General features: G+C 39.0%; 1 protein-coding gene across 1 annotated transcript in view; it reads left to right on the top strand.

Moving 5' to 3' along the window:
• Window positions 1-16861, top strand: part of nbas (NBAS subunit of NRZ tethering complex) — a 150458-nt gene that overhangs the window by 92670 nt on the left and 40927 nt on the right. Inside the window, exons 45-49 of the mRNA XM_033990759.2 lie at window positions 1400-1740; window positions 3678-3893; window positions 6790-6992; window positions 14570-14659; window positions 16311-16494. Of these exons, the coding sequence (XP_033846650.1) occupies window positions 1400-1740; window positions 3678-3893; window positions 6790-6992; window positions 14570-14659; window positions 16311-16494 (1034 nt within the window). The remainder of the gene's footprint in view (window positions 1-1399; window positions 1741-3677; window positions 3894-6789; window positions 6993-14569; window positions 14660-16310; window positions 16495-16861) is intronic.

Raw genomic sequence — 16861 nt, 5'->3', positions numbered from 1 at the left:
CTGACTTCAATAATTGATCTTGATGCCTCTTGCTCTTTAATTTGGAATGCTAGGAGTCTACCTACTTTCTCTCCATGTTCAAAATATCTATGTCTCAGCTGCGTTAATACCTTGGTTGTTTCAGAACTATACAATAAATTAAGTTCAGTCTGGAGACATTGCTTTTTATTATACAAGTCGGAAGAGGGAGAGGTCTCATATAGTTGATCTATTTCTTTGATTTTGCAAATAATATTGGATTCTTTCTCTCTTCTCTTTTTATTAATGAAACTACTCCATGAAATCAGGTGACCACGTAAATAAGCCGTTTGAGTGTCCCATAAAGTACATCTTGCTATATCTGGTGTGTCATTAGTGCCTTGAAATAAGTGAAGGTGGTTTTCAATTTCTTCCTTTTGCAATTTGTCCAATTGCAATTTGTAATAATAATGTAATAATACTGGACTGTGCTCTGACAAAATTATTGTTTTATAGTCACAACAGTAAACTTTAGACAACAGGCCTTGATTGATTAGGAAGAAATCAATCCTCGAAAAGGAATAATAGAATAGAAATAAGAGTATTCGCTTTTATCAGGGAATAATGATCTCCAGGGGTACACTACCTTATAAGTGTCTATGAAGGTTCGAATTGTTTTTGCCGATTTTGACAGGGTTGCTGCACTTTTTGAAGACCTGTCCAGTTGTGGGTCAAGTACTAGGTTGAAAAAAAAATAAATAAATTCACACAACCCTCTCTGTTTCCCCAAATGAAAGACACACAGACTGCAACCAGTGCAGAAACACAAATCAAAATCATAATAATAACAATACTATAATACTAATATAAATAAAGAAATAAATAGAAATAGAAATTTGGCCTGTTAACATGTAAACAACTTAAAAAGTACCCTTGCCTTTTAAAAGCAATCAAAGTGGTGCAGAACAGTTGTGTGAAAAGCACTTTTTCATTGTCAAAACGGAAAAGTGTCATGCCTTTTTTTTTTTTTTTTGAATGCATTTGACAATTAAAGCTTTTGTATCTTGAATGTTTGAAATTGGTATACATATAATATAGTATAAACTACAATATAATTTAATATAAACTGTATATAGCAGCTAAGTAAGTCTTAAAATTGGTGTTTTGGGTTGTTTTTTAACAAAGTATATCCAACCAAATCCACACAATGAGGATATCCTTGTTTCACAGGCCACAGATAGAATGAGCTGGTTGAATGCCAATTTCAGCCTATAAAACCTAGTAGTATTTAAGTGTAATAATCCAGTCATAAGATTGCCAATTTGTCTCATTGCCAACACAGACATTTGCATATTGCTCTATTATTATGGGCACTTAAAATTAACCAATTGGTCGCTCCATTCAAGTCTTCTTAACGTTCTGTACCTTCTTGTCTTCTCAGGTCTGAACTATCGCAAACTGACAGATGAATCCTTAAACCCACTCCTTACCCTGGAACCAGTGCTCACCAGTCAGAATGTCCTCTCCATCTCCAAACTGGCCACGCGTCTGCCCATACCTGGTGGAGGGGGGCAGACAGTCTCCTCCAGTGCAGTCCATTCCGTCTGGCTAAAGAAGCTGTTCTGGAGAGGGGACCCCCAGCTGCTGAAGAGAGCCCCCCAGAATGACCAGGACTACCTCCACGCCTATGACACATGCGCCAAGTACCTCGACAGGCTGGTCCCAAGTGATGCAGTGGACTTTGTAGACAGCATCACTTTCTCCCCTGATGCAGCTGAACATGTAAGAATTTAGAATGTTAACATTCTGGCCCAAAACATCACAAAAGAATCTCAGTACCATAATCTTTTCCTGGCCTTGACTACAACTTTCACATGAAGTGAATTATATTCTCTATTACTGCACAGGACATGAACTAGCTTAAACTTGACTCACAGTGAGTTCAGCACAGAAGGTGGTTAGCTTCAGGCTACCACCAAAAATTCATATTGTGTGAAAGTCCACAGCTCAGTGTATCAGGTTGAATCTCTACATCCTCTGACCAGCCGTGTCTAATGCCTCTGGCTACTTTTTTGGGAAAGTTATAAGCTTTCTTCCTAATTTAAAATATATTATTCAGTTTCAAACTCGTTCTGCCCCAAAGCACAGACCAGTCATGATTTATAAAAGAAATTATAAAATTGCACATGAAATGTCATCCCTATAATTACATCACTCTGAAAAATAGTCCTGCCGTGGACTTTAAGTGCCTCAGTGTGCCCCTTATCAATAGTTTCCAACTGTGGATTTTTAATTTTTTTCACTGGCGTGCTGCCACCCTTTTTCCTAGACCTTTTTACAGCCATTTTATCCAATAACTTTCTGAGAGCTAATTGATCCTTTTCTTCTTCAGTACCAATTAAACTCTAATTCCCAGCAGGCAGTGTGTCCGTACTGGGCTTTATAACATGCAAATTACCACGGAAAATATCTGGTCACTTTTTTCTAATCCCTAATCCTTTCCAGCTGTTAGCGGAGTATGTGACCTTTCACACTGAAGTGAGATGGATTGATCCCATTCCCACGAGGCTATAGTGCTTTAGAAAGATAGCCAGGAGTTATTTTGCCCTGTTGTTGGGGAAACAGGGTGCTGGCATTTCTTTCCCTCTGATCTATTGATTTTAGATAGACTCTTTAGTGGAAGCTTCCTCTCTTTTATCAACTCTCACCCCCTGTAACCTTTGACTTTGACCAATGTGGACTGAGATACTGTGTCTACTTCAATACAGAAGGAGCCTAATGGCCATGCGTGCATAGGACTTCAGACAATGCACATAGACAAACATGAGGGCTTTCCACTGCAGTCTTTTAAGACAAATTGCAGTGATTTGACTGGCTATTTGTTATTTTAGTGATCTCTTTTTTTTGGCGAAATAACTGCTGATAATCCTTTTTAAGTTATCTGGCCAGTGCAGGTGCTATGTAGGTATAGTAGTGACAGTGGGGGTTTAAGAAATTATTGGTTTTGTAGAAATCATTGGCTCCTTCTTTGAGTTTGACAATGGTTCAGGCTCAAGGCGCCTTCGAATGAATGGACAACCTGCTGCCACTGAATAGATTCACTTACAGAGCAGGCAGCTATGATCCTCTCATTCACTCTCACATGAAATCAAAGTGTACATTGGTTCAAATGTCTTTTCAAAGAGAGGTATTGTGATAGTGGTGTAGTACGGGGTGGTTAATTTGGAATATTCCTTAAATCCTCTTATCCTAGAGGTTTGCTGGTTCTTTCTGAGTGAAATAGGTATAATTTACATTTTTCTGTCTATCTTAAAAAAGTAAGGATTATTGCCCATAGTAATTCATATAATGTAATATTGTCAGTCCTTAAAGTTAGGTGCTATACCTGATTTTTACTGTTTTAAAAACGTAAACAGATGTAGTTTAAAATAAACCGTTTACAGCAGTCTCATTTCTACCCTATGAGCTGCTTTTATAATATCTCTGTGTTGGGGCAAAACAATTATTGCTCAACTGCATGGAGGGGTACAGCCATTTAAATTTAAGAATTTATGATTGTCTGCGTGCCAAGATAGTACCTCACTGTACTCTGATAATTGCTGTTTTTCTCCCGGGAACAAGAGAAAGAAGGACAAAAACAGATACATAAATGTTTCAAATACAATGCTCCTTTACCCAGGATGACCCCATTCTCCATTACTTATTCTGTTCCCCCTTAGCTGAGCATCTCGACGAGGTCAGAGGTCATAAAGCGGGCTTCCAAAGCACTGCGGCAACTGGCAGAGAAGAGTCGGAAAAGAGGAGGCGGAGAGCAGGAGGAGAATGACCCAGCGGGGATGGGTTTTGATGAGGCTCTTTCTCACCTGCAACAGTCTCAGTCCCACCTGGACACCCTGAGCCAGCCCTGCATCCTAACTCTGAGGGACAGCCAACAGGTACGGCCCATCTGTTCCCCACGCCCACTGTAACCTTTACTATAAACCCTCTCACTGCATTTTAACATAGGTTAGTGCAGGTTTTCCAACAAGCTTTTGTGTTGCATGCACTCCTACAGAATAACCAAATACTACCTTTACAATTTAAGCTTATTGCCATGTGCTGTCATATAATGAAAAAGTTTATTTTAGCCATTTTGACAAAGAAAAGCCAAAGCAAACCGCTCATTTAGCTTTCATATTTGGCTTGGGAAACCAAAATAGGGCTGAACGATTTGGGAAAAATATCTAATTGCAAATTTTTCTGCCAAGCATTACAATCACGATTAGATTTGAGATTTATGTTTTAATAATAGGATTCAGATCAAAGTTTTTTGTTTTTTTTTAACATTTTCAGGAGAATTGCCAAAAAGACTGAAATGTGAACTGACAAATTAATACAAGAATATTTCAGAACATGTTGGTACAGATCTTTGCTGCTAGCTGCTGACATTAGCCGTTTTTATGCAGAATAAGATATGATGGATTTTTAGTTGTTTGTAAAGTAACTTATGGCACTTCAGAAATTACAACATTTTGAGATTTGCTAATTATATTCATTAAAATTGTGATTTCGATTCAGTTACACACATTTACTCCATATCAATCATCAGCCATGTTTATAAAGTATTATACTGAGTTACTACAAGTACTACCTCAAATCAACCTCTTGAGATATGTTTGCATGCTTGATACGTGCTCTACCACCTTCATGCATTTGGGTGTGAGTTTGTGTTGTCTTTAGGATGGTTCTGCTTGACCAAGTTCCTGTTGGCCTCAGTTGGACCAGCCAAGGACATGTTAATATAAATCTTTGCTCCTTGTACGGCCTTATAAAACCGCATATACAGTGTGTACCCCATGCTGTATCTCATTAAGCAAAGTCACACTGACTTTCCACACTGTCACCTCCCTCTGGCCTAATGCAAGCCAACACAGAGCGGATATTATGATTCAGCAAGTGGGGGTTACTACGGCAACCACTGTGCCCCCATTAAGAACTAGTCACTCCCACCCTGTACTGAGCAAGGCCATTTTATTTTAATCACATAAAATAAAAAAGTGATTGTAAATTTTAATGAAGACAGGCATGCAATAAATCAGTCATTTAAAAGAAGAATGAAACAGAAGGTAAATGATTAGACTGTGCTAGAATTGGAACAAAAGGATGACTAAACCAAGACTTAAGTACTTGTATATCCATGACTAAACCCAGGATCATTTTGAACACCACAGTTCTCCGAAGCCCCGATCAGAGCAGTTCTGACACAGGAATCATTTTAAATTAAGCAAGAAGATGACCGTGTGCCATCAAAAGTACCAGAACCAGTTTTGGAACCAGTGTTAGTAGGGTATAGTAATCCTGATGAGCTACATTTTGCAATTAATTTTCAACTCCAATCATGCTGGACACAGCGGTATCCTTGAAGCTGAAAAAAAAAAAAAACGACTTATAAGAACAAGGAAAGGGCAGGTAGGTAGGGAAAGATAGATAGAAGGAGTGCTGTAGGCTGAGTTTGCCTGCACTGGAGTCATTTATCAAGCGTACGTGTGCAGCTGCTGGGAATTACTGTGTGGATTGTGCATGAATCTACCGCAGGGGCCTTGACCTGCCATGAGGACGGTAAATTACCCATTGCACACTAGAGTCAAGGAGCTGAAATGAATTTATGGTTAAAGCTCTCATACAATAGCATTTAAAAACTAGAACTTTCTGCCTACTGTGTTTTTATGGTCTTGCTCAGATAGAAATAGCAATCCCTTCAAAGCAGCCACAGATTTTCTTAGAAGCTTATTGCAAATGTGTGTTACTTATACCCAGTCTCAGTCTCATTGCTTAGTCACATTGCCTCTGGACTAAGATGTATACAAGAAATCTATCCACATCAGAGGGATCAAATGTTCTTTCAAAAAGTTTTCCCCATGAAAACGCATCTCAAAACAGAGCCGGCCAATATGATGATAAAAATCGAATTGTGATTTCATCCATGTGAGGATCTTCTACTTTGGTCATAATGTCTTATTGTGATTCACAATACAGCTGTTCGCTCAAACAAAAACTTTTTAACTTCAACTGATCAGTCTAGACTCTCAATGAGTGGATCTGACAATCACAGTGAAGCGTCAACTTTCAGAAAAGCAGATTACTATGGTTACCTCTTAAACAAAATAGAAAAATACAAAGTGCACATGATTTGTGGCTCCAAGAAGATAGTGATAGTAATTTTCTTGCCATATCACCCATCCCAATTCAAATACTACCCTTACTGTGTGTACATAACTGAATGTAAATGGTGGGACTGGAGATGTGTAACAAAAAGTGAAGCATTTTATTTTTTTTCCTGAAACCAATATCAGGAAACTATTTAGAGTAGACTGTAAGACTTGCAGCTTGAGTGATTTTTTTTTTTTCCTCTGAACAGTCCTTCTCACTGTTAACTGCTTTGTAACTTGCAATGTACTGTATTTTGCAGTTATAGATGGACTACTTTGACATGCTGCATTTTAATTGAAAAGACATTCTGCCAAGTTCAAGCACAACTTGTTTCCAGGCTTTACCTCTTTTTCATCAAAAGTGAAAACAGAGCCGATTGGTACAGTGGGTTTAGACTGTACAGACTGCCTCTGCCCTCTGGGTTAATACCTATAGAGAACATCACTCTCCAACACAAACTCCACTTAGTAAACGTCTCACACTTGTCTCCTCACTTTTCTTCATTTCCTGCTTCCTTCCCTCTCAAACTGACTTCTTATTTGTTATGATTTGCTAAAACCCTCTCTGTGTGTCATTGGGCCAGCAGGTCGAACATGTCAACCCACCGCAGTCCATCTTTCTTTGTTTTTGTCTTTATTCCAGGAGCAGCTGCAGGGGTACAGCCGACTTTACGATCTGTCCCGATCCGAGAGGCCCAAAGTTCACGAGCTGGCGGTCACCATGGCGACAGATGGGCACCCTCTGGAGCAGATTGGAGAAGTCCTGAGGGTGGCAGTGGGACCCTTGGACCTGCCAGTCAAAACAGTGCTCTATGACGCTGTGGGGAGAGTGGTGGCTGCTCTCAGGTATGGGATTTTGACTGCATCTCCCCAGAGCTTTCACAGGAGAAAACACACCAAAGTTGTATTTATATTAAAGCTTGAGTGGGAGGCTGGGTTAGAATGATAAATAGTTGCTGTTGTCTCATTCCCTGCTGTTATGGAAGATTATTTTCTTGGATTTGAACCCAAGAGATTTTGTTGTTTTGAACAGCTATGCATAACAAGATTTTCCACAGGAGAAATGTGTAGCATATTTATGTGATGTTGGAGAGGCTGTCTGAAACTTGGAATTTGATCATTCCCATATTGTAGTTTTATTTGGTCAATGTTTTTATTGTAATGTTGAATAGAATCATCTCCAGCCATTTTTGCATAATTAAGAAAGCTAAATCCTTTCATATCGTGTGGCATGTACTTGTTGCTAAATATTAGGCACAAGTTTTAGCAATATTTAGCAACACATGCATGAATGGTAAAGATAAGATGGGAACTTATGCATTGTTGCCTTTTCATCTAACTTATACAATATATGACCAAACAGTCCATAGGGCTATAGTTAGACTTAATTCCTTGTGGGAAATTACATTGTCGCAGTAGTTCAAAATATCCTAAAATGCAAACCCTAAATGTAGCATGGGTATAGAACACTTGCAACTGATACAAAACCAGGTGTTAAGTTTTTACTGACTTTACCACAAGGAAATCCTGTCACAGTGACTTATGACATTTGCTCCCAACTGGCTCTTATAAACCAATACGCTTGGGTCATTAAATGCTATAATCATTCTGTGGACTATAGTAAGTCTATATTAATATGCCAAAGCTGGTGTGATAAAGGTAGTTGGTTTGTTAGTAAAAGGGACCTTTCTGTATTTTAGTGTCTCTAAAGATTCACTGAAAAGAGCTTAAGACTTTAGACAGGCTAAAATAACACATTTTTTTGTGTATTGATTTCCTGCCCAATACCACAACATCTAGCTTTAATACCCCCTCAACCACCCTAGAGGAACAAATGATAAAATGTGTTTCCAATTATAACCTAAAGGATTTATTTGAAATTCCGGCCAAGTCTCTGCTGCCAGTTGTTGATGTGACAGCATTTGAGTGAGGTATTAATCATAAACAGCGTTGCACTGTTGGTCTCCCTGTCAAGAGCATTTCACAAACAGGTGCATGAATAAGACAGTGTTGAAGGAAATTACATTAGTGTGGGCCAGCTCACCACATGCTGTCAAATCCAACAAATACAATAGGATCATCCTGTTGTCATGTTAGCCATTATATAAATAACTCTTTATTTTATTTAATATTTTTAATCAAACAGCCTGTCAAAAACTGTTGGGTTTATCGCAATGTCTGTATTATTTTTATGTCTATATCAATATACCACCCAGGAACACACCAAGTCAACTGAAGTCTTTTTGATGCCTAAAAATACACTTTAAATTTGAGTTAGTGGAAAGAAACAGTCATAGAAAATGCCTGAAGTCTGGAATTGGATCTACAGCAGCGGCCCGTGGGAGTTGAGTAAGCTGCACTTTGGTGTCTCTCTGCTCCCCACAAACAGAATAGATGGAGAGATGATTCACAGTGTCATATATAATATCAATGCTGTGTTTAGAGGATGCATGGGGAAAATCTGTGAATTTATACTGTCCACTGACCTGTATTATGAAAAATATTCTATACAGTAAACTTAAGTTATTTTTTTTTTTAAATCTTTTTATGTTATATTTATTCAGATTTTTCCTGTTAAGTGAATATCTATACAACCACTTTTTTTTAACCTTGTACTCATACCTGTTTACTTGTGACAGCAGATGCATACTTAAATACTAAATATTATACATGCATAATTGAATCCGGCAGGCCTACCAGGTAAAATGAAATATTTAGTTAAAAAACACCTTTAAAGTTTAGATGATAACATAAAACAATGCTGACAGTAATGTTTTCATATTTAATTTTCAATAAACAGCCTTCTTGCCTACTCACATTCATTTTGAACAATACATTTTGGAAGAATTAAAGCTTAATTGTTTAAATACTGAGTTTATCCAGTATAATTTTAAATGGACAAGAGGACATATTTTCAGAAAAAGTTTGTAAAATATATATGTTTACATTTATTTTCTTTATACATTCTTCTTGTAAATAAACCACATGATAACTGCACAGATAGTAAAGAATGTTGCATTGGTCTCAAACTCAACACACAGTCCAACAGAGGCTGTGTAAAAATGGTCTGGACTTTGTGGAGCAGGTGCATGGTCTGATCTCTTAAGACTGTAAAATGTCAAAGCCCCTGCTCCATGATCCAGAAAAACTCCTATTCTGGACCCCAAAGGCCCGACGACCCAAAACTGAACTATGTTATGAAAGAACTTATAAACCTAGGCCATGGCCCTGGATTGATCATTGAATCCAAATGCAGTTTGTTTTGCACAGGCTTTTCTCTGAATTGTCTTGTAAGACAGTGCTATATACACCACTGAACCCCTCCACTCCACCTCAATGTAGGAGTGCCTTGTCAGACTTTCTCTGCTCAGCACCTGCTTCCAGTAGTTGAAACTGTCGGGGTGGTCAGGGTAATGCTGCTGCTCCAGGATATAGGACACTCTCCTGGAGCCCTCAGTTAGGGCCAGCTCTGGATACATTGTGTCTGAGTCTAATGTGATGTCTTTGTGGTATTGGAGGTACTACTCTTTGGAGCTGCGTTCAGCTGGTGGCTCCAGTATTTGGCGAAGAGCCTGAGAGACATTGTCCACACCATCTGTCAGAATGATGTGCAGTTGATGCAGGAAAGTGGACACTGTGGCTGCCATCTCCTCAAAGGAGAAGTGGGGCTCCTCTGAAGCCTCTGTGCTGGTGGGCAGGGAGACATACTTGTGTAGGAAGTGACTGTGGTCCTCTGTGAGAGACAATATGCCCATGTCCTTAAGGGTGATCTTCATTTCCTGAAGCTTTTGGACTAAATAATCTTCAGGTACAGGATCTGCTGTGCCACTTCAGACCATCTTCTCTCCAGCAGAAGGACCAGTTGTGTGAGGCTCTCCCCAATGTGCTGCCTTCTTCCTGGGCAGAGTGTGTCAGCCTCCAACTGACTGTCTCCTGGATGTTATGCAACAGCTGCTCCCTGTGTCCCCCAAGCTCTCTCTTTCTGTGGGGCTCTCTGCTTTGGCTCTTGTGTAGCTTCACAGAGCAGAGGCAGAATGCGCTGCTGCTCAGTCCAGTAGAACAGCTCCATCACCTTGTTGTGCACACAGCAGATATAGTACTGGAGATGTGATGGCGCCTGGATTATGAGGCCAGACACTGCAGACAGGACTTGACTGCCTTGAGCTTCATCTCAACACAAGCATCGCAAGTCCAGCACAGAAGTAATCTGCAGCTGCTCTACCAGATCTGTTAGCACTGTGTTTTGACCGGGAGCACCCTGGGAGAGAAGATCTGTCTCCACTGAGGGCAGCTAAAGATAAGGCTCTGCTCGTCCCAATGCACCTGATGTAGAAGCTCTGTCCACAGAGAGTGGTGAATGGAGCCTTCATGTCGTCCAGACAGATGGAGCAGGACAAGCACTCCAGCTGGCTTTACACACGTGAAGTGTGCTTTTTTCTAATCATAGGAGAGTGAATGGAGTTTATATAATGATAGAGGGAGGAGTCAAACAAGAAACTCATCAGAATGTTGTTCTATATAGCATTCCATCAAACAGAATTCAACTTTTACTTTCATTACTTTAATTACTGATAAAATACTCTGCCAACATCCTGGAGTTTCAGGTATTAGGAGAATTTGTACCTTCCTGAATGTGACATATTATATTTTGAAGGGATTTGTACAACTAAGAACCACCACATCTACTTTTTATCTCACATTTTTGTACTAAAATGACCATACTATTGCATGAAATAGTGATTTCAATTGCTAAATGGCATGTAGAAGTGAAATTCACTCATTTATTGTCTGAAACCATGGTTGGAAACGCTTTGATAATAAAGCTAAAAGGATACAACCATTTCCCAAGGGAGAAGCTTATAGATGCATGTTTTGCCCTTTGTGCATGAAGAACCTGCTGAAGCTGGGCCAGTGAGCAAGGCTTTAGAGAAAGGGGCCAGATATAATCGCACCAGCCGATCGCTGTGATAAACCACTGCCAATTGCCTTGATTATATGTCTGCCTCATTTCCTACTTTTTATGGTTGCTCAATGGGGCATGATGCAGATAGACGGCACCTGCTTTTATATACACGCATGGACTCAATGGACCTCAAAGGGCTCAGGGGACATGAGATTGAGTTGCATTAATTTACCAGAAGCTAAACTAATTACCCTACCTAGCTTACCTCCACTTATCTTTTGCATTTTTACACAATTAATACCATTTGGTAATTTAACTACCAACCATACCTGGAAACATTTCACATATTTCACCAGCGTGGTGCAACTTCAAAGCCTATACAAAGCCTTTTCATAACATCTCAACTTTTGAACTGAATCATTTATGTTTTGCTAGCTCCATTTATCCTCATGTGGAGGCCTAGTCCCCTCAAGCAACTGCACATTAACATCACTCTTGTAGTAATAAAAACACACCACATACACATTGGAAGTCAACGCAGTACTTTGCCTTACACGCAGCCTTATTTGCATGCCGCATCTTTCCTTCTATTTCTGATTCATTATCGTCTTATAATTAATGCAGCCTGATACAGTTGTGCCCCTCTAGATTTCACTCTACATTATGTGGGGGCACACTGCAGATTATGTATTCACCAGAGGGTTCACTATTCCTCGAATGTCAGTCACTGCTTGGCAAATGAATATCTTTTTATGCACTGAAGTATGCTATGAGTAACTCTGGGGCTTTAGAATATTCTTGGGTTGGGCAGGTACACATGTGTGACAGTGTGCTGGTTTGATGAAATCTTCATATTGGAATTCAGTGCTTTACTGTTGGTGATTTTCCACACTCTTTCTTTACTTTTCCACACTCACTCCTTCTATTAGTCAGCCCCTATAAGACTCTGAATGAGTGACAGATGAACTTAACCAATCACAGTGAAGTGAGAGCTTTCAGAAGATGCAGGTGGCTTTACTTACATTGTAAAGGAAATGTAAAGGCACTAAGTGTACATGAATTGTGATAAAATCAAAATTGTGATCTTAATGTTTTAGCTTATCGCCTACTCTGACATGAGGCTTTGTTTTTGCCTACCACAAAATCCATCCTTATCATTAAACAACCCTACTGGAGCTTAGGTTAATGGCAATCTTTTGTTTTAATGTATCACTAGTGGGTGCACTAGTTAAATGCAGAAGCCCTTAAAGAAAGTGCACAATCATCTTTTCACAGTAATTTGTAAACTCTCAGTTTCATGTAGTACTACTTTAGGTTTTCTGCTGTGTTTGTGTTCAAGCACAGTGTCGCGTCGAGTCAGGGGAAATCACCCGTTTTCCCCCATTTCTGTCTTAGTGAAAAATGACCTTCCTCGTGCAACATATAGTGCATACACACACACACACACACACACACACACACACACCCCTACACACACATACACTGCAGCAAAATCCACAAGTGTGTTAATGACTCTGCAGAAAGAGTCCACCCGTTTGTTCTTACTCCACTAACAATTTCTCTGATCTTTGAAAAAAACCAAACACTGATTCTAATTTTAAAACTGAAGACAGAATTATGGAAGCCCGTTTCCGCCATGAAAAAAAAAATAAAAGCCCCACAGAAAGTCGAAATTACGAGTTTTAAACTCGTAATTAGGAGTTTAAAACTCGTAATTATGAGTTTAAAACTCGTAATTATGAGTTTAAAACTCGTAATTACGAGTTTAAAACTCGTAATTACGAGTTTAAAACTCGTAATTAGGACTTTTAAAACTACTAATTATGAGTTTAAAACTCGTAATTATGAGTTTTAAAACTACTAATTATGAGTTTAAAACTCGTAATTAGAACTTTTAAAGTCTTAATTGAGCTTGTAGCACACTGCAACTGAGTGTACAGAGCAGAGGAGACAGGAGGAGGACTGTTATGTTTATCACCTACATACTTTTAAAAAATGAATAAATTAAGCTCCAGTAAAGTTTCTGGCGTCTTGAACAAATCAGTGGGCCCTGAGTGCTGTTCTGACCACTCATGAGCTGTGCTCTGTGTCTGTGAGCGCTCGTTTTCCTGGTCTGAGCAGAGTGCCAGCTGGTCACAACCCCGCTGGTTTATTGAGGAAATTATTAAAATACCAAATTCATTTAATCAAAATTGATAAGGTTCACTTTTTGTAAATGTTACATTCCCAAAATTACGAGTTATAAACTCATAATTCATACTTTTAAAAGTCCTAATTACGAGTTTTAAACTCATAATTAGTAGTTTTAAAAGTCCTAATTACGAGTTTTAAACTCATAATTAGTAGTTTTAAAACTCATAATTACGAGTTTTAAACTCATAATTAGTAGTTTTAAAAGTCCTAATTACGAGTTTTAAACTCCTAATTACGAGTTTAAAACTAATAATTACGAGTTTAAAACTCGTAATTTCGACTTTCTGTGGAGCTTTTTTTTTTTTTTTATGGCGGAAACGGGCTTCCATACAGAATGAACCTTTACCAGACAGAAGGATTTGTTTACCTGCTTTACAGGTTTCGGCTACTCCCTGTAGTGTTCCTCAGAAGTCTCACATGATTTATGCTCCTTGGACCTCGTTTGTGGATCTTGATGGCCTCTCTGATCCAGCGGTGGTATTTGTTGCTTTTAGCACAGATGACGCGGGCATTGCATAATCCATGCTGAAAGCAATCGAGACCATCAAGATCTGTAAACTTGGTCCAGTAAGCATAAATCATGACGAGAAAGCATACACCTTACCGCACACATGGGATGCAGTCCTGGAAAAAGCAGACAGTAGAGGGCATAAGGTTCCCCTACTGTCTGGCAAAACCAAGTAAAGCTGCCTATAAGGCATGTCACTACAGCGTGCCACTTCTGAGGAAGGCTACAGGAAGTAGCCGAAACATGTAAAGCAAGGGAATCTTCCTGTCTGACAAAAGTAATTGCTTTCCTTGAAAAACTAACATGCCATGTTTTTTGTGTAAATATTACCCTCTCTGTAAAAATATTCAAATATTCAGGTTGAGATGGAAAATACCTTCATAAATTGAGTAGTATTCATGGATTTCACCTTCCTGTTATATGCAAAGTTTTGGGCTTTTCCCATTCAAAAGATATATTTTATTTTGGTAATTGCTATGGCAACAGTCCTAAGTGTTCATCATTCTGCAACCCACGGATAGGGCATTTTTTTCACATAAATATCTTTCTTTACTGTCTGTCTCTGAAGCCTTCTTTTTGCACATTTCTGCATGTTTCTTTTCCCATTATGCTAAATACTGGGCTATAATTTCTATGATTTCTGCAAACCTTGCTTAAAATATCTTAATTACCCATTTTCAACTGTCCCTGAGTAGAACTCGTCTTTCATTCTTTTCCACTCTCTGCCGCTGTCCCTTGACATGCTACTAATTTGAAAATCTTTACTTAATTAGCACATTATGCAACCTGATTGTTTATGATGTGATTTTTGTTTTTCAGTGGAGATTCAGATGCCCTGACAAAATACCCCCAACCCCTGGTGGTGCTGGAATCCATGGTGACCGCTGTGCACAAGAGCGTACAGACCGGGTAGGTAGCTACAGAGGCTAATTCTTGACTCGTGCTAGCCTCTAGCCGCTAGTACACAGGCAGAATATGAATGAGTGACGTGTTATCAGTCATGGATGTAAAAGTCATGCTCCTCTCAGCTCTTCTGAAATAAACACATCCCGTGTCAAATGTCATTGCAATGTCTATATGCCTCTGGTTTACTTGTCTGTCACTTGCTGAATGATAGCTTCTTTGTGTTGACAATTATTATAGAATCAGTTGTTTACATGTATTTCATTTGGACTGCAAAACATTCTAGGATTAGATGTTTGAATGGCATAGCGGTAAATAGTTAATCAAAAACAGCTTCTAACTATTTTCCTTTGCCTAACTTTAACCAAAAGTGAAGGTTTAAGTGCTGTTTAAATTACTCCAAATTCTACATGCCTGGTATGCTGCAGCTTTGAATTTTATTTCTGTCTCCTGAAAATGTACTTGAATGTCGCTCCCCACTCTCTACTGCCTTTCATGCTTACATCTATCCCAGCCAGATAATCTTAAAAGGATCAAATTTAACCTATTGACAAGTAAAATGGGAATTACAAGAACCAGGACAAAAAAGAAAACTACACTTTCACCAGAACTAAACTAGGTCTTATCTGTGTGTAAAAGCAGTTTACCACCAGAGTAGCTCTACAACAGTCTGATAATACGAGCCTTTAATGTGAGATATGAAAGGCTTGCGGAACTTGTTTTATTATTTGCAACTATCAGCTTGGCCAGACATCGGACTTATCTTCTAATTGGTGTTTTGCTGTGAATCTGAGTAGGATTTTCAAGGGATAGAACTAATAGGCACAGATTAAACGGGCTCTGGACCGCAGATGTTATTTGAGACAATACAACTAATCAGATAAACGAGGCATTGAAGTAGACCTGCTGGAATCTGGTAAACAATTTAATTAGATCAAAAAGACTTCTGTCCCGGGAAATTTTTGCCAATTTAATGGATACTGGCCTCTTTCACATCTGGAACTATGTGAGAATAGTTTGATATCCATTTGCTGTCTTACCTATCTTATTCCTAAATTATATGGGGTTATATTATTGTTCAGCTTATGCAAGTTTTATATTTTTGCTGTTGTATGTGTCAATGAACACATTTTTATTCTGGGCTATGTATGTCAATTGGCATTTCTAAATTGCCCCCAGTGAATAAATACAAAAGTGAATGGTTGTAATAGCCATGTGATTGACTTGCCCATTGTCCAGGGTATTCCAATAAAATGCTCTGAATAAAATAAACTGTTAGATTTTAATATTGTTGTCTAGTAGGGAACAATGAAAAAGTATTGCAGTTATGATTAGATTTTTAATTAATATTTTAAGAGCAAAATTCAGTTCACAAGCCAAGTAGAACAAACATTTGAGTGAAGACTGAAATCTGAAATATAAACCATTTAACTAATACAAGAATTTAGCATTTCACAACTTTTATCTCTGGGGTTGGTTAGGGCATTTCACTGCATAGTTTATTGCAGCCTAAGCAAGTGGTTCATTTGGTTCCATTAAATTGCGATTAAGAACCTTTACAGTCACATTATTGTCCTGTTTGCTTTAACTCTCACTCTACTTTCCTGTTTTTTCAATCTTTTCACCACTGGCCCCATACACCCTCCTGCCCTCTCAGCCGTACTGACGTGACCTCAGATGACCTCTTGGCCTGGCTGCGTCCCTTCTGTGGAGACTCCGCTCTGCCCGTTCCCCCGCGTATCGCTGTGCTTCAGATCCTCGAGAACAACTTCAGCCTCAGAGACAGCGACGTCAGACTTCTGCTGCTGTACAGGACCCAGGCTGTGCTTAAAGACAGAGAGGTACACTTTACACTTAACATACACGGCACGTCGGCCCTTAACAATCCATTTAAAGAACTCTCCAAAACGACTCGTGTCAAGGAGTGGGAACAGGAGAAGCTAGAGTGTGATACAAATGTCTGTGTATTCGGTTCTCTTCAAGGTCATAACATCCGAAAATACCGCTATAAATGTTTAAAAGGTGCTACAAACTGATGGGCGGTGAGAGGAGAGATAAGAGCCATGAAAACAATACCAGAATGTTGAAATGGAGTTGTGTGGGTCTTAAAGATAAATGCCGGTTAAGAGTGATATTGGAAGTGCATAACCCTACTTGCATCTGTAGTGTATTGGCAGTATTGTCATTTGGTAAGTAGTGGCTACAGCA

The sequence above is a fragment of the Periophthalmus magnuspinnatus genome, chromosome 24 (assembly GCF_009829125.3).
Source record: "Periophthalmus magnuspinnatus isolate fPerMag1 chromosome 24, fPerMag1.2.pri, whole genome shotgun sequence".
Lineage (NCBI taxonomy): Eukaryota > Metazoa > Chordata > Actinopteri > Gobiiformes > Gobiidae > Periophthalmus > Periophthalmus magnuspinnatus.
The sequence above is the reverse complement of the archived record's forward strand: the minus strand, read 5'-3'. Positions and strand labels throughout refer to the sequence as shown.